The following is a 21055-nucleotide window of genomic DNA, read 5'->3' as shown; positions in this document are numbered from 1 at the left end:
TTGGAAGGGACCTTTAAGCCCATCCAGTTCCACCCCCTGCCATGGGCAGGGACACCTCCCACTGGATCAGGGGCTCCAAGCCCCATCCAACCTGGCCTTGAACACCTCCAGGGATGGGGCAGCTACAGCTTCCCTTGGCAACCTGGGCCAGGGCCTCACCAGCCCCACAGGAAAACATTTCACTATATCTCATCACAATCTCCCCTCTTTCAGCTTAAAACTGTTCCCCCTCATCCTATCCCTGCACTCCCTGATAAAACGCCCCTCTCCAGCTTTCCTGGAGCCCCTTTCAGTACTGGAAGCTGCTCTAAGGTCTCCCTGCAACCATCTCTCCAGGTTGAACTACCCCAACTCTCTCAGCCTGTCCTCGTATGAGAGGTGCTCCAGCCTTTAGATCATCTTTGTAGCCTCCTCTGGACTCGCTCCAACAGATCCACGTCCAGTGAATATATCGTGAATACGTTCACACATCTGCTGTTCACACCAGCAGTTTTGAGCCCGTGTTGGTTTCTACTTGGGAGTCTGTCAGGGAGGTCTTTGGCCCGCGGTCAGAGTTGACTTCAGGAGGCAAGAGATCTGTTGGGAAACCCCTGCGAAGGCACTGCCTGCAAAGGTTTGTGACAACCTGAGTGATGCTAGAACAAGGAAGCGGCTGCCGGCGCTCCAGAGGTCCTGGAGCGTGCCAGAAATCATGCAAGACATGGTACTTGGAAAAGCAGCCGCATCCAAGGGCACACAGGTAGAATACTGGGAGCACTGCAGAAAGGGTAACTCTTCTGGCTGAACAAGAGGGAAGGCAGCAATGGGACACAGGAGCCTGGATACGTGGCTGATTAGAACTTCTATATATTATTATGGAATTCATAGAATTTAAAGAACAAGACTGCAGGACCCATGGCAGTCCTGGCTGCTTCTCTGGCCACATTCATAGGTGGAAAAGTGTCCAGCTTGGCTTGTGTTTACCACTATGCCACAAAGGCTCCCTGTTTGCATTTTACAGCTGTCTGTGAACCACCAATTCAGTTTCTAGTTAGACTTGCCAAAATCTGCTGGGTTTCTGCAAATCTCCTCTCATTCCTTCTCCATGTTGGAAATGCCCCAGGCCAATGGGAAAGTGCTACATTTGGCACATCAGGCTTTGCCCTCCAGTGAAACCAGCAGCAAATGAATCAAATTCCAAAGCAATGCTAAGGTCCCGAATTTTAATTTGGTTTCATTAAAAATGGTGCAGATCTCTGCTGCTAAAGCTGCGCTGATCATGATGCTCCGGTGAGTCTTGGGAGGGGAGGCTTACACTGACCATCTGACTGTTCCCAACAAGCTTTCTGCTCCAGTTCTTCTACCCCAAACCTGCAAACAACTGTCATGAATAAAGACCAAGAAGCAAATCAGTCTTTTAAGTCTTTATACATAAAATTAAGGCTGGAGTCTTCATGACACAGCAACTGCCGTTACATTAATTCCATCAAGGACGTGTTCTGAGTGGTCACTGAAAATGGCTAATGAAAAATAACCATCACCCAACCCTTATAGTTTGAAAGTGCATTTCACAACGCATTCCCTTTCCTGGAAAAAAACAGCACTGCCTTCCCCTTCGATCCTTTGGAGATAGGGCGATGCCATGTTGAACAGCAAAAGTCTTGGAATTTTTTGGTTTTCAGGGTTTTCTCTTTTCAGACCGACTCGAATTCTCTCTGCCAAGCTGTGTACTTCTGGCTCAGGTTCTTTGCCGATGGCTTGGTGTGGGCGATCACATCCAGGAAATCTGCTGTTGTGATGGTGTCTAATCGGATCATGGGTAAGTTACTGTTACCTGAAGAGAAAAGGATTGATTAAATGCTGTTGTTATTACCAAAAACATTATTTTATGTCTCTGCCCAATGCAACACTTAACACACAAAACCAAAAGAATAAACCTAGTGAGATAAATCTGTGTTTGTGCACAGAGCACAGATGCAGCTTTCGATAAATGGCTTTAAATTGGAAGGGCGAAGATTTAGATTAGACGTTAGGAAGAAAGTCTTCACAGTGAAGGTGCTGGGGTCCTGGTCCAGGTTGCCCAGGGAAGTCATAGATGCCCCATCCCTGGAAATGAGGCTTTGACCACTCTGATCCAGTGGGAGGTGTCCCTGCCCACGGCAGAGGGGGTGGAACTGGGTGGGCCTTAAGGTCCACTCCAACCCAAACCATTCTCTGATTCTATGAAGGCCTAATTTAAAAAAAAAATCCAGTAGACATTTTAGTAACGTGTGGAGTTTAAAACTTTTCTACGCAGAGAACAGAGCTCCACCTGCTGGGGTTCACATTATAATTCCATCACGCACAGCAGCACATCAGTATTGATAGACCGGATTCGCTCCCTGGAGCTGTGTTACCTGGCTGATGATTTTCAAGTGCATCGAAGATTTTCCTCACTGGTCTCATGGCTGCTTCCTTGCACACGAGCTTTATGTCCGATCCAGAGTACCCCTCTGTTTCCTGCGATGGGATTGGAATGGCGTGTTAGAGCTGACAGGCTTACAAATCCGACAGGAACGGCATTTACAACCATGTGTATTTCATATATTTACATGTGTATTTCATATATTTACTCTCTACCTGAAAGGAGGTTGTGGAGAGGAGGGAGCTGGGCTCTTCTCCCAAGTGACAGGGGACAGGACAAGGGGGAATGGCCTGAAGCTCTGCCAGGGGAGGTTCAGGTTGGATATCAGAAAAAAATTCTTCACAGTAAGAGTCATTGGGCACTGGAACAGCTGCCCAGGGAGGGGGTGGAGTCGCCTTCCCTGGAGGTGTTTAAGGAATGGGTTGATGAAGTGCTTGGGGACATGGTTTAAGGGAGCGTTAGGAATGGTTGGACTCGATGATCCAGTGGGTCCTTTCCAACCTGGTGATTCTACGATTCTATTTTTATATAAAATATTTGTAAAGTCTATTCCTGACTAAAACAGACTTATATATGTGACTTATATCTCAAACCTTGGAGAACAAGCCTTAGGAGACGCAGCTGAGGGAGCTGGGGTTGTTCAGCCTGGAGAAAAGGAGACTGAGAGGAGACCTCATCACTGCCTGCAACTGCCTCAAAGGAGGTTGTGGTGAGGTGGGTGTTGGTCTCTTCTTCCAGGTAACAAGGATGAGAGGAAATGGCCTCAAGTTGCATCAGGGGAGGTTTAGATTGGATATTAGGAAAATACCCTTCACTGAAAGGGTTCTTGGGCAGTGGCAGAGGCTGCCCGGGGAGGTGGTGGAGTATCCATCCCTGGAGGGATTTATAGATGAGCAGGTGAGGTGCTCAGGGATCTGGCTTAGTAGTGGACGGGGACGGTTGGCCTTGATGATCTCAAAGGTCTTTTCCGACCAACTGATTCTATGATTCTACAATAATACAAACACACACACACATATTTTTATGTGTACCCTCCCCGTAATACTGTGTGGCTTGTTCTTGTCTTGAGCGCCCACAGCAGGAGCAAGGAAAACAACCCAGCATTTTCTATCTAAAGGACAATTTTCCACAGGTCAAATATAACTCATCTTTCTGTATCTACTCCCAGCTTCCTTGTTAATAAAATAACTCCCTTTCCTCATTAATGTCCTCGTTTTGTTTCCTGATGAAACAAAACCTGAGCAGTACTGTGTCTGTGAATGGACGTAAAAAGGGCCAAGTGGGTAAGATATTTCCAAGGATTTAGGATGTGACAAAAGAGTAAAAGAAGCAAGCCTGGTATCTAGTGAATCTTTGCACTGTCTAAAGGCTCTTTCCTCCTGCAGCAGTGGAGCTGTGACAAACCCTCCCCACACAATTAGCTGTTCATTACCCCGATGAATTGGAAGTGCTCCCAGCCTGGTAAGGAGAACGATAAAATACACTGCTGCTGAGAGTCTCCTGTATTTAAGGCTGATAAGTTGGCCCAGCAGAGAGGATCGGAACACAGCATTTTGCCAGCAGAGCTGTGTGACACCAGCGATTTCCACAGCCAGGCACATGCCTTTGAAATGCTTGGCCGTGTGCCTGACTGTTCTCCTTTGGTCTGGAGCCTCAAACTGAGCCGAGCTCTCTCCCCCAGCTCTGTGTGGTGCAATCGCTGTACACGGAGCTGCCACCTCAACGCTCTGGACCTCTTCTCCCATGGCATCAGGCCACGGCTGTGGGTGATACTGATGGTTCCCACCCTGAAAGACCCCAAGCATCGTGCGATCTCACCTGGCCCAGCAAGCTGTAGTCCAGATCGGTTCTCAGCTCCACTCCTCCACTGTTGCTCAGAGGAGGCAGCCAGTGCTGGATCATCACCTGCCGTGCCTCTTTACTTGGGAGGTCAACCAAAATCCTCTTCTCCAGGCGCCGCAGCATGGCAGAATCCAACTCCCTGTGAGCAAAGGAGGAGAGGAATCATCTCAGCGCGTCTTGTGGATGTGCAGTGTTGACAGCAACTTCTGTGCTGCAGGGACTGACATTTTCAGGGACTGACATTTTTCAGCCCCTCCTGTAATTGCATCAATCTTGTTTTGGAAAAAAAGTATTAATTATCCAGTGTATTCCTGTCCAGTATATTAGCGATACGGTGGCTGGTGACAATGGGGCTGAACATTAATGATCAGAAGTTGTCATCATTTTCCCTGGTCCTCATCTGCAGCATCTCTCATGGGTAACAGCCTCTCCCTGTTTGCCTTCGCTATTAGGGAGATACTGCAAATTGTCTGTCTGGGGCACTGTCATGACTAATTAATTGCTGCTCGGAAAGGGATGCTTGATAGGTATAAAACACAGATCGGAGGTCTTGGATGCGAGGGCCATGTTTATGACAGAGCAAGAGACTGATTCTGCAATACAAATTATAAATAATAGAGCCACGATGGAAAATATCCTTATAAAATGCATTGTGTGAAGGATGGACAGACTGCGTAAACGTGTCAGTGAGACAGGACCCATAATGCTGTCAACACCAACACTGATAAAGGTGTTCTGCCTAAGCAAAGAAGAGAAAAGAAAGGGGAAAGAAAGAGAGATGAAGAGGGAGAGGGACTCCAGGGAGACCTTAAAGCTGCCTTACAGTAACTGAAGAGTTTCCAGGAATGCTGAGGAGGGACCTTTTACAAGGGCCTGGAGTAACAGGATGAGGAGAAATGGCTTTCAATTGGAAAAGGGAAGACTTAGACTAGACATTAGGAAGAAATTCTTTGTGATGAGGGTGGGGAGACACATTGCCCAGAGAAGTTGTGGATGTCCTCTCCCAGGAAGATGAGGCTTTGAGCATCCTGATCCAGTGGGAGGTGTCCCTGCCCATGGCACGGGAGTGGAACTGCATGGGCTTTAAGGGCCCTTCCAACCCAAAACATTCTATGATTCTGTGTTTCTATGATCCTCAGGGCTGTAGAGGTGCCCATGCAGAAACGCTAAATTGCCCCTGCAGGCAAAGGACAGACACAGCCAGACTCTCTTCAAATACCCTACAAATCATCTAAATGCTGATGTTTTCCATCACTCCCTCTGCCTCAGAGCACTCTCGAGGTGTCGCCCGAGATCACAGTTTTATGAGCTGCCTAGACATGTCCTGTACATAAGTCCCCTGGTACAGGGGGGTGACTGTTTATCCAGAAAGGTTACAGTGGCCCTGCCTTTTGGATAAAGGGGACAATAAAGACATAACATTTTTGTTATCTTAAGTGTTTAGATTGTTTGCTAAATTGTTTGGGTTCTTTTTCATTGATCAAATGCAAGGTTAAGTGATATCAACCTGAATAGAACAATAAATGCTGAGCTAACCAAAATATTGTCTGAAATAACAGCCAGTAAAAGTATGAAGAAATGAAGAGATACCCAAAGCTGTACAGGACCTAGAAAAGAAGATGACTCTTCAGAGCTCCCCCCAGTTGACAACACAAGCATCGCACCATGTTGTGACTCAGATTCCATGAAGATAAACAAGACAACCCCTTTTTTTCACTCCCAGAGGAAGAAGGGCAAGCAAGGATGTTTAGGCAGAAACTAAGAAGCCTCAACAACTCCAGAGGTGAACCCAGAAACAGCAACAAGGGCTCACTGGACCATCATTAATCCCTGCCTAGTCTGATCACCACTGCAATGCTCTGGAGGAAAAAGCAAATAGAATGAGCGAGCTTCTCGTCCTCCCCAATCCCGCCCTCCTGGGCAGATGGCCTGGGCAGAGCCCCTCACAGGCTGAAGGCTCGTCCTCATTCTATGTCTTCTCCCACTTCTCTTAGAGCTTCCCCATACTATCTTCCTCCTCTCTCTTTCCTCTGTCTCTTCCACTGTGCACCACTGAGGGCGAAGTAAAGGGCTTACTACAGAGTAATCCCAGATCTGACTTGGAATTACACAGCCCACATCTCCTTGAACCCCTCTTGGCCAAGTGAAAGATTCCAGGTCAGGTTGGATGGGGCTTTGAACACCCTGATCGAGTGGAAGGTGCCCTTGCTCATTGCAGGGGGGTTGGAATAGACGACCTCTACAGGTCCCTTCCAACTCAAACAGAATCTAATTCTGCTACTCTATGCTTCACCCACCCTGAGGGTGGGGAGGGAGAAGAAAGCAGTTCTGCAATAGTCAAATTAAATGCACTAATACATTAGGCAATGTTACATGGATCACTTTGTTTCCCCACTAATGTGCCCTTTGTTTTATTTAATTACATTGAATCATTTCAACAAGTAATTTGTCAATAGAACACGCCTGGCCGATGAGTAGAGGGACCGACACTGGGCAGTGAGCTCTGGCTGAAGAGGAAGATCGATAGCTGCAGTGCAGCTTAGGACAGGGTAAAGAGCTTTGTTTAGGCTTCTTTTCATTCACCTAAAAGCAGCTTGGCACTAATTTTTTTTTTTTTTAATGATCGATAAATATGCAAGTTAAACAAATCTCTTGAAATCCAGCTTAATGCCAAATATTCGCAGGGGCACAGGGCTGTGCTGCGGAGCCACAGCCTGGGGCTGCAGAAGGAGGTGTTGTGAGAGTTCGTTATGAAATGCCCCTGCGCAGCTGAAGTCTGGGTCTTGATGCTGGATGAAATGTCACCTAATGCACATAAAAGTGTCTGTAAACACATACTTGAGATCTTAAAGTGGACTCAAATCCCACTGACCTCTGGAAGCAGATATTCCCAAATTCCTCAAGCATTTAAGATGCTCATGGCTTTCCCTAACTTTCTATCCCTCTGAAATATTTTTCTAAGTATATAGAATCATAGAGTCATAGAATCGCTTGGTTGAAAAAGACTTTTAGATCATCAAGTCCAATTGTACCTGTCCACTACTAAACCGGATCGCCGAGTGACTCATTTACCCATCGAGTGCCTCCATTTACCTGGATGGTGACTCCAGGGATGGTGACTCCACCACCTCCCTGGGCAACCTCTGCCAGGGCCTGAGAACCCTCCAAGTGAAGAAATATTCCCTGACGTCCAATCTGAACCCGGTGCAACTTGAGGCCATTTCCTCTCATCCTATCGCCTGTGACTTGGGAGAAGAGACCAGCAGGCAGCTCACCACAACCTTCTTTCAGGGAGTTGCAGATAGTGATAAGGTCTCCCCTCAGCCTTCTTTTCTCCAGGCTAAACAACCCCAGGTCCCTCAGCTGCTTCTCATAACCCTTGTTCTGCAGCCCCTTCCCAGCTCCATTCCCCTTCTCCGGATGCACACCAGGACCTTAACGTCCTTGGAGCGAGTGGCACAAAACAGAACACAGGATTTAAGGTGCAACCTCACTGGCACCGAGTTCAGGAGCACTATCCCGTCCCTGTTCCTGCTGGCCACACTGTTCCTGATCCAAGCCATGATGCCACTGGCCGCCTTGGCCACCTGGGCCACTGCTGGCTCGTGTTCAGCCGCTGTCAACCATCACCTCCAGGTCCTTCTCCTCCATGCAGCTTTCCAGCCACATGTCAAAGCACAATCTCTGTGTCAGGCACATTTCTGCCAGACAACCCAGTCATTACACTCACAAGTTGGTTTTGATTAAGAGAAGGCAAAATCCAACCTGCTCATGGACGATGTTGAGAGAATCCAAAAGGAATTTCTAAGCTCTCAGGCATAAATTGTTCAAAAGCAAAAGCTGGCTTCTCCCAGTGGCTCAGCTTTTCCCCTCGTCCCAACAGAGGCTGACGGCAGTTCCCCCAAAAGAGAGATCTTGTCATTTTGAATCTACCTAACAAAGCTCTGTCAACACAGTTGGACTTGATGATCATAGAGGTCTTTGCCAACCTTAATGATTCTATGATTTATTGATATTTCAAAGCAGCAATTTTGCAGTAGTTAGCACTTCAGAATTGCCAAATGATCAAAAAATCAGATGTGTAAAACACCTAAAACTGTATTCTGTAAAGAGTTCATCAGTTGCACCAGGCAGACACACGTTAACAAGACACATGCAGGAAGCATACAGAGGGAGGTCACCCCCACGCTTACGTTAAACACATCTCCAAGATCCCTAGGTCTAGCACCAGCCAAGCGGTGACCTTCAGGCCAGTTACTGCCTCTGACCTCTTCCTCAGTGGGTTTCAAACACCAAATTTCTCCTTCCAAACCACTGTGCAAGAGCAGAAAGACAGGGAGCTGCTAAGGCACCTAAACCTTTTAAATACTGCCATCCTGCAGCGTGATGCGTGAAGCTTAGCTACACACTGGATCATTTCAGAGGCCATGGAAAGGTGCAGTTCACTGCTCAGAGTTTCTCTTTCTACAAGGGCAATGATGCTACAGTAACATAAACATTTATAGTTATTACTGATGAACTGTTATGAACCTCGCACCTTGAATCCTGCGTTCAGTTTTGGGCCCCTCAGTACAAGACAGACATCGAGGGGCTGGAGCGTGTCCAAAGGAGAGGAATGAGGCCGGGGAAGGGTCTGGAGCACTGAGGTTATGAGGAGCAGCTGAGGGAACTGGGGCTCTTTAGCCTGGAGAAAAGAAGCTAATGGGGGACCTTATTGCTCTCTACAACTACCTTAGAAGAGGTTGTGGTGAGGTGGGTGCTGGGCTCTTCAACCATGTAACAAATGCCAGGATGAGAAGAAATGACCTCTCATGATGTTTAGATTGGATATTAGGAAATATTTCTTCACTTGAAAGAGTGGTGAAGCACTGGGAGAGGTTGCCCAGGGAGGTGGTAGTGTCACCACCCTTGGAAGGATTTGAAAGACGTGTAGATGTGGTGCTTACGGACATGGTTTACTGGTAGAGTTGGCAGTTGTAGGCTTGTGGTTGGATTCAATCTTAAAGATCTTTTCCAACATAAAAGATTCTCTGATTCTGGGATTCTGTGAAATGAGCGGGTTATTAGTGTACCAATTACCTTTCAAATGTAACTGTTTACAACTGTTTATGCGCACAGAGCAGCCGTTTCTTTTTCAGCATTTCCTTACAGAACGGGAATGGAATTAAATCAAATCCTGCTCAGATCCTTTTCTGTACATACTGTAACACAAAATGGAGTGGATTTTACACTGATTTAAATTCATGAGTTTGTCCGAGGCATAAATTTCCCAACAACACACACAGACAGACACACAGACACACACTGCTATTATGGCTGTAAAAGCTAGGGATGGCTTTGTACTCACACTACTGGGCCAGGGTAGGAACCCGCCTAACTTCTACTTCTAATCTCTACACAGATTTTAGGTGCCCACACAGCTGTTTTCCTACTTAAGGAGTCTGAAAGCCCTCAGGCAGCTACAGAGAGCGGCAGATGAAAGCCTCTCAATACATGGCCATTTGGCACTTGGATTTCAGCAGGTAGGGTGTCTGCTTGGTTGTCCTCAGAAGCATCTGCCCTTGACTGTATGGGAAACACAAGGTTTTGCATTTGGAAAGAAACCACAGAGGGAAAGAATCATCATAGAACCACAGAACAGATGGGGTTGGAAGGGACCTTAAAGCCCATCCAGTTCCAACCCCCTGCTATGGGCAGGGACACCTCCCACTGGATCAGGTTCCTCCAAGCCCCATCCAACCTGGCCTTCAACACCTCCAGCGATGGGGCAGCCACCACTGCTCTGGGCAACCTGTGCCAGGGCCTCCCCACCCTCATAGGAAAACATTTCTTCCTAATATCTCAACCTCCCCTCTTTCAGCGTAAAACCATTCCCCTTCATCCCATCCACACACTCCTGACAAAGAGCCCCTCTCCATCTTTCCCGTAGGCCCCTTCAAGAACTGGAAGGCTGCTGTAAGGACGAGGATTGAGCCAGATCAACACACTGGTTCTGACGGGGTCCATGGGAGATGTTATTTAGGGAGAGCACGTTGGCCATTTCTGCTGCCTGTTGGACCCGCCCAGCACCCACAGGTGTTGCACCACAAACATCACCTCCCTACCTCACTCTCTGCTCTCTGTCATGTCCTCAGTACGTGTCCTGCCCATTTTGAGAACCAAGACAGTGAAGTGCCCCCAGTTCCAACCTCAAATGTTTTATTCTTCCATTTTAAATTATGTTGAAGACACTGAAGAATTTCGTCCCTCAACTTTGAAAAGTCACATTTGATACCAATAAAATCTAACATTCCTATTTATGGAGTATCCTAAGCACTAGATGTCTTAAGCACCTTACAGTTCAAGGCTGAAACCCTTCTTAGCTTAAACATAGTAAATAACTTGCCTGTGAAGTCAAATACTCCATTTTAAATATTAGCAGCTGGTGGCATCAGCATATGTTGACTTTATTATGGATTATTCTCATGTGGCACAAATAGCAAGAATCGTAGAGTTTAAAAGTAAAAGCTCCAAATTAATCTTTAAATGCTTTAACCAAATATCAAGGCTTTTCTACAAAAGTCTAAATAAAATCTTTATCTGTGCTTAGAAGCTCATGCAAATGTATTCAAAATGTACTCTCTGGATCTCTTACCATGGCAGATTGGAAGCTGCTAAAACAAATACAAGATCATCAGATCGGGCCAAGCCATCCATCTGCACCAGTAATTCTGTTTTCATCCGCCGACTTCCTTCATGTTCACCACTACCAAGATTCAGAGAAATATTATTTGCTCGGTGCATTAAAGTAATCATCTTTATTTATACAGTGTCATTCACAGCAACTGAGCCCTTGTCACAGTTTTGCCCCAGTTCAAAGCATGATTAAGCTCCATTAGCTAACATCTAAGCATTTAAATCAAGCTCTCTAATGATTACTTAAATGGACTCTTCTCAGTGCATTAAAGTGAGGAGAACTCGCTATTACTGAACCCAAAGAAAGTATTTATTTTTATTTTTTTTTTCTTCATAATAATCTCTACACAACGCTGGCATTTACTGGAGAACATCTAAGGCTTTGATCGATTGATCCATATAACAGAATTTTTATGATGTGATATTTGCCATTAAATAAATACAACACCTCCCTGTTCAGGGCAACTAATGACATTTTTGCTAGCATGAATGCTAAGCGTCTGCAAGAAGAAAAACCTGCCGCTGAATTCAATATTTTGCAAATTGTTCCATCAGAAGGAAACAGAAAAATATGCTGTGTTGAACTGGGTTTAAAAAATGTGGCAGAGATCACACAGAAAGGATCCTTCCTGAAAAAGAGAAGGGGAACTTAAGCAACGTGCTAAGAATTCTGACCCTGACCCAGGTGCCCAGTTTTGCAGGAAACAAATCTGAACTCTTGGTGTGGAGTTCTTGGAAACTCCTAGGTCGAACCCACTGGGGCCGTAGATGGTAGACGGTGAAAAATTTGGGTTTCATGGCTTATTTCTGCTCAGGCATCCACACATCGGTGCTGTGTCAATATTTAATAAGGATAAGCAAATAAACTACTTAATCTTAGGTTAAAATCCTTATTAAAACATAATCCAGTGATGTTAATGACAGCTTTTAAAAATATTAATATATATGAAGGCAAAATTTGGCCTATAATAGTTAATAAACAAATATCACAAGTTTTATCTTTTCAATATGGCATTTTCTATTTATCCACTTTGTGATAAAGCATGTAATTTATGATGTGATATTTGAGCATATAATTTACAGTACATAAAATCCACTGTAATGGGCTCCTACTGTTTATGATGATATTTCTCCTGCTTCTTCCTCGTCTCTAACCTTTTCAATCTGTTTTTAACTATAAACTGTTTACACCCTGGATGACAATAATAACATCCTCCAATTCCTGCATTTGGAAGTCCTGATTATGTCACCAAAACTTGTACCATTAATGAAAATGCCATTCCACCATGTACCTCCACCTTACCCTGCTACACCCCGGCCTCTCCAAAGCATCACAAATCAGCAGCTCCTGACTTGCCTCTAACAAGTTGCCTGTTGTTTGCCCTCACTGCCTTCCTTCGCAATTCAAATCCCTTATTTTAAAGTACGGCATCACTGGCTGCACACCCTTGCACATCCCACCATCTCACAGTCTTGCTGGACCCATAGTCCCTCGCTAATCATAGAATCATAGAATGGTTTGGGTTGGAAGGGACCTTAAAGATCATCTAGTTCCAACCCCTCTGCCATGGGCAGGGACATCCCACCGGATCAGGCTGCCCAAGGTCCATCCAACCTGGCCTTGAACACCTCCAGGGATGGGGCAGCCACAAACTCCCTGGAGAACCTGTTCCAGTGTCTCACCACTCTCATGGTGAAGAAATTCTTCCTAATGTCCAGTCTAAATCTGCCCTTCTCCAGTTTATTCCTGTTCCCCCTGTTCCTATCCCCACAAGCCTTGACAAATAGCCCCTCTCCAGCTTTCCTGTAGGGGCCCTTCAGGTACTGGAAGGTCACTATAAGATCTTGTCGAAGCCTTCTCTCCTCCAGGCTGAACAACCCCAACACTCTCAGCCTGTCCTCGTAGGGAAGGTACTCCAGCCCTCTGATCATCTTTGTAGCCCTCCTCTGGGCCCGTTCCAACAGCTCCATCTCCTTCTTAAGTTGAGGACTCCAGAATTGGACACATAAAGCCAGATGAGGTCTCACAAGAGAGGAACTGAGGGGCAGAATCCCCTCCCTTGCCCTGCTAGCCACGCTTCTTTTGATGCAGCCCAGGAAACAGTTTGGCCTTCTGGGCTGCGAGCACACGTTGCCAGCTCATGTCGAGCTTCTCATCTCCCAGCACCCCAAATCCTTCTCTGCAGGGCTGCTCTCAATCACATCATACCCCATCGTGTACCGAAAACGGGGATTGCCCCGACCCAGGTGCAGGACCTTACACTTTGCCTTGTTGAACCTCATGAGGTTCTCACAGCTCCACTTCTCCAGCCTGTCCAGGTCCCTCTGGATGACATCCCGTCCTTCTGGTGTGGCAACTACACCACTCAGCTTGATGTCATCTGCAAACTTTCTGAGGGTGCACTCAATCTCACTGTCTGTATCATTGATAAAGATATTAAAAAGCACCGGTGCCAGTATGGACCCCTGAGGGACACCACTTGTCATGGATCTCCATGTGGAATTTGAGCCATTGACCACTACTCTTTGAATATGACCATCCAACCAGTTTCTTATTCACCGTACTGTCCACCCATCAAATCCATCTCTCTCCAATTTAGAGAGAAGGATGTTGTGCAGGACTCTGTCAAAGGCTTTACAGAAGTTTAGATAGATCACATCCATCGGTTTACCCCTGTCCACTGCTGCGGTTACCCCACCATAGAAAGCTACTAAGACGGTCATACAGGACTTGCCCCTGGTGAAGCCATGCTGGCTGCTATTAATCACCTCCCTGCCCTCCCTGTGCTTTAGCACAGTTCTAGGAGGATCTGTCCCATGATCTTCCCAGGCACAGAGGTGAGGCTGACAGCTAATCTTCAGGGAATGTGTCTGTCACGCTCGTTTCTCTACTGATCTCATCTACTCTGAACAAAACAACCACTACACTTTGCTTTTTACCCCACAGCCTATGCAACACTTCCACAAAGTGTTGGGAGCCGAGAAGCTTTCTGACAACACCACACTGTGAGGCTCCTCAAACTAACAAAAGGGAAAAATACTTAATAAAAGGTCATGAAAATTAACATTACCACTTAAAGTAATTATCATGTGAAAAAAAATTGTGGAATCATGAACTGGTTTGCGTTGGAAGGGATGTTAAAGGCCATCCAGTTCCACCCCTGCCATGGGCAGGAACACCTCCCACTGGATCAGGTTGCTCCAAGCCCCATCCAACCTGGCTTTGAATAACTGCATAAAGCTTTGCCACAGCTTCCCTGGGCAACCTGGGCCAGGGACTCCTCACCCTCACGGGAAAACATTTCTTCCTAAGATCTCATCTAAATCTGGTTTTATTCAACTTAAAACCATTCCCCTTTGTCCTCTCCCTGCACTCCCTGTTCAAGAGTCCCTCCCCAGCTTTCCTGGAGCCCTTTCAGCACTGGAAGCTGCTCTAAGGTCTCCCTGGAGCCCTCTCTTCTCCAGGCTGAAAAACCCCAACTCTCTCAGCCTGTCTTTCTACGGGAAGTGCTCCAGCCCTCGGATCATCTCCGTGGTCTCTTCTGGGGCCTAATCATGCTCCTGTTGAAGTTTACAGCGTATCCTCAAGCTTTAGGTTAGTTATGATTTGTTTCTAAGAGGTGGCTGTATGATTAAAGGTTTGCCAGCACCTGAACATGCACACGCTACTGAAAAGATGCAGTAAAAGGGGGACAAATATTCTTCTAAAGCTATAGGAATCGGTCATATCAATTACCCAGAAACAGTGCCTCTCTGACTCATAACTGACTCCAGCTCATCCAAGAAAATTGTGGAAGGAGCATGGTACCGGGCAAGCTCAAATAGCACCTGTTTAGAGAGAAGAGTAAACATGGCAGAAAAGATTTACAAGAAAATTAACACAAAAAGGCATTAAGGGCCACTGGCACAAAGGATAAATACCAGCAGCCACACTCCAAGTTCCCAGAACAAAAAGAGAAATCTGCTGGGAAAAAGTTCTGGGTAGGCCGAGTGTCCCTGAACCCTCTCATGTTCTGAAAGGTTTGTAAAGGAGACATAAAGAACACAGGCTTGTAATCCTGTCTTTTCATGTAAATCTTTCTCGCTAAATCCTATCAGAGTACCCTGCGAATAATGGGATAGAAGAAAATGATCCATCAGAGAATTCTGGGAACCTCTAAGTTGTTATCAGAGATTAAACATCCGTCTTTCGTTGTTGCTCCATTTGTAGGCTTTTTTTAAATAAGTATTTGAGAAGATAAAAATTAAAAGTCAGCTGAACCACTGTGACAGAAAATGGAATGACTCTCTTGATAAGAAGTGGTTCTTTTTTTTTCCTGGTAAAACCAAACATAAACTGCTCAAACAATTAAAGATTAAAAAATGGAATATTAAGCTGACACAAAAAGTCGACATCTGCTCTTTGGAGAAAGAAGTTTCATCTGTTTTTCTATAAACATGGAGAGGCTTATATTAGAGTAAGACCATATCATCGGTTCTTCTCCAATGAAGTGTTCTTTAAGTATTTAGTTAAATAAGTATTACAACGTATGTTAATCCAGCACTTTTTAATCTGAACACTGAAAACAACAAATTTAAAATTATATATGTTATTTCCTACACTTTAGGTATAACGCCCAGGGTTTAAGTTATTTGCTCACACCCAAAAGTAGTCCATGACCAGTGTACAAAATCTAAATAATAAAGCCACACCAATACAGCTGAGATCTGAGGAAAACGTGAGGAGTGAGCATTCCTCTGATTGACCACAAAACCCACATATACTTCACACAATTTCAGAAAGCTCCTACACTAGTCTCATGTCATTTTAAGGCATAAATTTGCACAAATCTTTCCTTAGAGCTGCCCCAACCCACAGCCTTATTTTATTTCTGAGTTCTGCCAAAAACTCAACCAAGGGTGAAATGCCACAAATTCAATATCACCGCAAATGCTGTAGCGTGTTCACAAAATCACAAAATTTGGGTATTGGTGTCAAAAAACAGACTGTCCCATCCCCACTCCTGCCAGAAGGGGAACTTCTAGGAAGCTGCTGAGACAGACATCAAGAGGATCAATAGAACAAGAGGTGAATGTCATAAAATAAATGTGCTATTTTAAAGGACATAGGAAACATGAAGAATAATTACGTTGCAGACACTGCCTAAATTTCAAGAGCGATTAACAATGCTTGCAATGCCATTTGCTGAGTGCAATCTATTACTTATTATTAATTCACAAGAGCTCCATGTCTGTTTGGAGTGTAGCCTAAGAGATGAGTGTAAAAGAAAGCTAAGAGCTTGTGGCTATCTCACACTAAAACACTGGACATTATGGAAAGATTAGGATGGGCATCTTAGGGCAAGGATCACAGAATTATAGAATCTCCTGGTTGGAAAAGACGTCTGAGATCATTGAGTCTAACCATATCTGTCCACAACTAAACCAGATCCTTGAGCACCTCATCTCCCTGTCTTTTAAACCCCTTCAGTGAAGAAATTTTTCCTGATGTCTAATCTGAACCTGCCCTGGTGCAACTTGAGGCCATTTCCCCTCATTTTGTCATTTGTTACTTGAGAGAAGAGATCAACATCTGCCTCTCTATAACCTCCTTCCATGCAGTTGTAGAGTGATGAGGTCTCCCCTCAGTCTCTTCTTCAGGCTAAACAGCCCCAGTTCCCTCAGCTGCTCCTTGTAAGACTTGTTCTCCATCCCTTTCCCCAGCTCCATTCCCTTCTCTCGATGTGCTCCAGTCCCTCAATGTCCTTCTTGGCGTAAGGGGCCCAGAACTGAACCCAGGATTCGAGGTGTGGCCTCACCAGTGCTGACTCCAGGGGCACAATCCCCTCCCTGCTCCTCCTGGCTGCACTGTTTCTGATACCAATCAAGATGCCATTGGCCCTTTTGGCCACCTGGGCCACTGCTGGCTCATACTCAGCCCACTGTCAATCAACACCCCCAGGTCCTTCTCTGCCAGGCAGGATGCTGCACACGAACCCCTCATTTTTCTTTTTGGTACAACAGTTGAGCCATGCACGCTCCTTCCTAGGCTGTGTGCAAAAACACATTTGCCCATTTATCACCAAACTACCTCTGTTAAAACAACATTATATCTGGTTTTGACTTTAAGATCTTAGTGACAAGGGAATTCTTTGCCCTGAAGACTAAGAATAACAGAACTTGTGAATCTGAATAACATTTTGTAAGGAGCTTGTGGAATGGGTATGAAATGTTTTGAAGGGGTCACTCAGCATACCGCATTTTAGTTACGAACTCTGCTTGCCTGCCTTTTATTGAGTCAAAAATATTTGCTGCCTTCAGGACATCCGCTTCATCTCATATTAGAGAAGTAAAATTCCACATCAGGAATCCACTGTGAGACTTCTGCAGAAGGGTTGTTATTCCCATTTTAAGAAACAGATAGGAACAGAGTCACATGTTTTGTCCAAGACAGGAAAGATTAAGATTATCAGAGAGATACTCTCCAGTTCTGTGTTAAACACCACTCCTTTAAGTGGGAACCAGATGTTTGCTAAACTGTAATGAATAAGACAATATTTCTTACCCGGACAAGTTTTTCTGAATCGCCCCTCCATTTGCTGACAATGGTGGATGCTGAGATGTTGAAAAAGGTTGTTTTGCATTCTGTGGCAACAGCTTTTGCAAGCAAAGTTTTTCCTGTACCTACAAACAACAGTGTTGAAGAAATTCATTCTCTAAAGAAAAATACAATTCAAATGTTTGAATAATTCCCCTTGCCCTGCTATCAGTCAGATAAAAACAATAAAATAGAAACACAGAATGTTTTGGGTTGGAAGGGATCTGTAACAGCCCCATCTATTCCAATCTCTTTGATCAGGTTGCTCAGAGCCGCATTCAACCCGACCTGGGATGTCCGGGGATGGGGCATCCACCACCTATCTGGGCAACTTGGGCCAGTGTTTCACCACACTCAGTGTACAAAGCTTCTTCCTAATACCTAGTCTGAATCCACCATCTTTTAGTTTAAACTCGTTACTCCTTGTCCTGTCACTACTGGCCCTGCTACACAGTCTGTCTCCATCTTTCTTCTAATCTCCCTGCAGGTACTGAAAGCTTCAATAAAGTCTCCCTAAGCCTTCTCTTCTCCAAGCTGAACAACCCCAACTCTCATAGCCTGTCCTCATAGCAGAGGTGTTCCATTTTGATCATTCTGTGGCCCTTCCAGGATTGTCTGGAGAAACCCAGGTGATATAGCCCTGCAAATGCACTCCCCAAGTGCAGAAATGGTCAAGATGCCTTCCGTATCAAGTACACCTGAATATTCACAGGAAGAAACGGAGTTTACTGCAGCAACAGCCTTTGCAACCTGGTTCTGGTGATACCTGTGACCTCTGTCCTCTCCCAGCCACACTTGCGGTGGTAGTGTTTGTGTTAAGGTGGAGCAAAGGTAGCAGGGAAGCTGTGCCGACATGGAAAACACCCAGCCAGCACAGCAGAGGGCAAAGTTTCCACTTCATTTCCCACAAGTGCAGAAGGAAGAAAGGACAGTTTCCTTAAGAAGGTGAGTCCATGCCAGATGTGTTCACATTTTGTAAGACTATGCCAAGCCAAACTTGATTTATATGGCCCAAGGTGAGTAAAACCAGAGCTATAACAGGACCTCTCACTCCTGTACTTGGTGAAAGTGCTGGGTTTTGGAAGATTCACATGTAGAAATAGTCGAAGGTTGTGAGAAAGGCAAATTATCAGATTAGTATGTGAGAGACAGACATAATCATCCGCTCCTTTTATTTCACATTACCCAACATGATTTTTATTTACACATTTGATCTAATTGGCATCAATGATTTACCTGTTGGACAAAACTAGAAGTAGAGATAAACAAAAGGATATGGTATAAAGCTTTCATACCTGGTGGTCCATACAGCAATAATCCTTTCCAAGGAGACAGAATGCCTGTAAATAGCTGGGGGTACTGAGAAAACGAAGAAGTTATTCAGGGACTAAAAATGTATCATGTACAAGAAAATGCAAAGGATTATAACCCATACCTCCACTGCTCCCAAAGCATTCAGAACACCTAAGAAATTTGAAGACAAGGGGATTAAACCCCTCCAAAACAATGCAATATAAATAATTTGAGAAAAATAGCGTATTCACCATTTGCACTGTGTTTGAAGTGAATTCTTCAAATACAATTGGTTTGATATTCTCGCCTATAAGTTATGCCCCATTGAATTAATACAGGCCAAATCCAGCACCTCTTACATTGCCAAAGGTGCCAAAGAACAGGATCCAACAGTTAAAATTATAACATTGAAAAGCCATTTTCCTAAAGGAGAATGTGTCTGTCATTGTCAGCTGAAACAGGAACAGGAATAGCTCTAACATGAACTGCCTACAAAAACACAGAAACTGTAAGAACTGTAAAACTAATCACTGTAATTACAAGGAAGATGCTAACAAGCCCAGTACTGGTTTTGTAAAACTATTCAGTGCCTTACCCTTATGGGATAAACAACTGCTTCTTTGACCAGCCTTTTAGCTGCATCCAGTCCAATAATATCATCCCACTTCACATTTGGATTGTGGAGATAAATGTCCTGCAACACACATTGCATTCTGTTGGAAAAACTTAAGTTCTTCTGCAGTAGGATAACCACCTCTGGCAAAGTAAATCATAGAATCATAGAACAGTTTGGGATGAAGGGACCTTAAAGCCCATCCAGTTCCAACCCATTGCCATGGGCTGGGACATCCACCAGACAAGGCTGCTCCAAGCCCCATCCAACCTGGGCTTGAACATCTCCAGGGATGGTGCAGCCATGGCTTCTCTGGCAACCTGGGCCTGGGCGTTCCCACCCTCATCATGAAGAATTTCTTTGTAATGTTCAATCTAAATCTTCTCCCTTTCAATATAAAGCCATTCCCCCTTGTCCTATCACTCCATGCTCTTGTAAACAGTCCCTCCCCAGCTTTCCTGGAGCCCCTTCCGGTACCAGGAGGTCACTATAAGGTCTTCATGGAACCTTCTCCAGGCTGAACAAACCCTATCCTCGTATGGGAGGTGCTCCAGCCCTTTGATCATCTTTGTGGCCTCCTCTGTACTTGCTCCAACAGTTCCGTATCCTTCTTCTGTTGGGGATTCCAAAACTGGACACAGGACTCCAGGTGGGGTCTCCCCAGAGCGGAGCAGAGGGCAGAATCCCCTCCCTCACCGTGCTGGCCACGCTGCTTTGGATGCAGGACAGGATTGGGTTGACCTGGTCTGCAACCGCACATCAACTCAGTTAAACAGCAACGGTGCCATTAGGTGACACAAACCGTGCTTTTTAACCCTGCGTACTAGGCAGCTCCCAAGAGGAAAGCATACACACTTATCAGTTCTACAGAGCGGCTACACGGTGCCTTGACTGATCCCGTGGTGTCCCTGCCCATGGCCGGGTGGGCGGAACTGGATGATCTTTAAAGTATTCCATAATTGTATGAAGCACTGGATGTTTAAAAAGGTATAAGCAATAGGAGTGACACATTGGCTTATACTAACATCCACCTTCCAAAAATCTGCAACAGAAGGTCTTTGATAATTAAAATTATATCCTAGTCTTTGAGTCTGAACAGCCTTTGACATTCATTCTTCAGTAAATTTCTCTTACCTCTTTTTCGAACATGTTTATTCTGTAGTAATGAGTTTCATGGTTTAATCCTGTGCAATGTGAAAACTCTTTTTTTTTTGTTTTAAACTTGATGCTCAGTAACTTTATGGCTGCACCTATTACCTATGTTATAAGTAACAGTGAAAAATTGCTATTTACTCCACACTATGTAAGATTTTACATGCTCCAGGAAAAGGTATGAGAAGCTCTGTAACAGGAGGAAAATTTTCCTCAGAGCATCTGTCAAAAGTTACTCAGTAATTAGCCTGTGCCCTGAAGCACTCACTAAGTTAATTTCATTTAATTTATCAAACTTTCCAAATCTTCTATGAATCTTTCAATTTGTCTTAGTAATACTTCGTGGCTTTGAGTTCCAGAGACTAATTGTTCTGCAGAAAATACCATATCCTCTGTACAAATACTTGGGATAAATTCTGGTCTCTAATGAAAACAGGCAGTCCCCAAAGATTGGAGAAAAAATATGTGCTTATATCCAAGGGGAAAATGTGATTTAATACAATTAGAAAAAATATTTATA

The 21055-nt window shown here is 44.9% G+C and overlaps 1 protein-coding gene across 6 annotated transcripts in view; it reads right to left on the bottom strand.

The window, feature by feature from the left end:
• Positions 1 to 26: 26 nt before the first annotated feature.
• The window catches only part of KATNAL2 (katanin catalytic subunit A1 like 2), a 41028-nt gene continuing 19999 nt past the window's right edge, over positions 27 to 21055 (bottom strand). For 4 of the 6 annotated variants that reach the window (XM_054053540.1, XM_054053535.1, XM_054053536.1 and 1 more), the window contains 8 exons: positions 19366 to 19464; positions 18773 to 18836; positions 17445 to 17563; positions 14637 to 14728; positions 10860 to 10970; positions 4202 to 4364; positions 2376 to 2478; positions 27 to 1813 (listed from right to left, as the gene is read on the bottom strand). In XM_054053540.1, coding sequence (XP_053909515.1) covers positions 1674 to 1813; positions 2376 to 2478; positions 4202 to 4364; positions 10860 to 10970; positions 14637 to 14728; positions 17445 to 17563; positions 18773 to 18836; positions 19366 to 19464 — 891 coding nt within the window. In that variant the 3' untranslated portion in view covers positions 27 to 1673. The remainder of the gene's footprint in view (positions 1814 to 2375; positions 2479 to 4201; positions 4365 to 10859; positions 10971 to 14636; positions 14729 to 17444; positions 17564 to 18772; positions 18837 to 19365; positions 19465 to 21055) is intronic. The other 2 variants (XM_054053537.1, XM_054053539.1) reach the window with 2 other exon arrangements.

Source organism: Cuculus canorus, chromosome Z (assembly GCF_017976375.1).
Source record: "Cuculus canorus isolate bCucCan1 chromosome Z, bCucCan1.pri, whole genome shotgun sequence".
In the NCBI taxonomy this organism is placed as follows: domain Eukaryota; kingdom Metazoa; phylum Chordata; class Aves; order Cuculiformes; family Cuculidae; genus Cuculus; species Cuculus canorus.
This window is presented reverse-complemented; position numbering and strand designations above follow the sequence as displayed.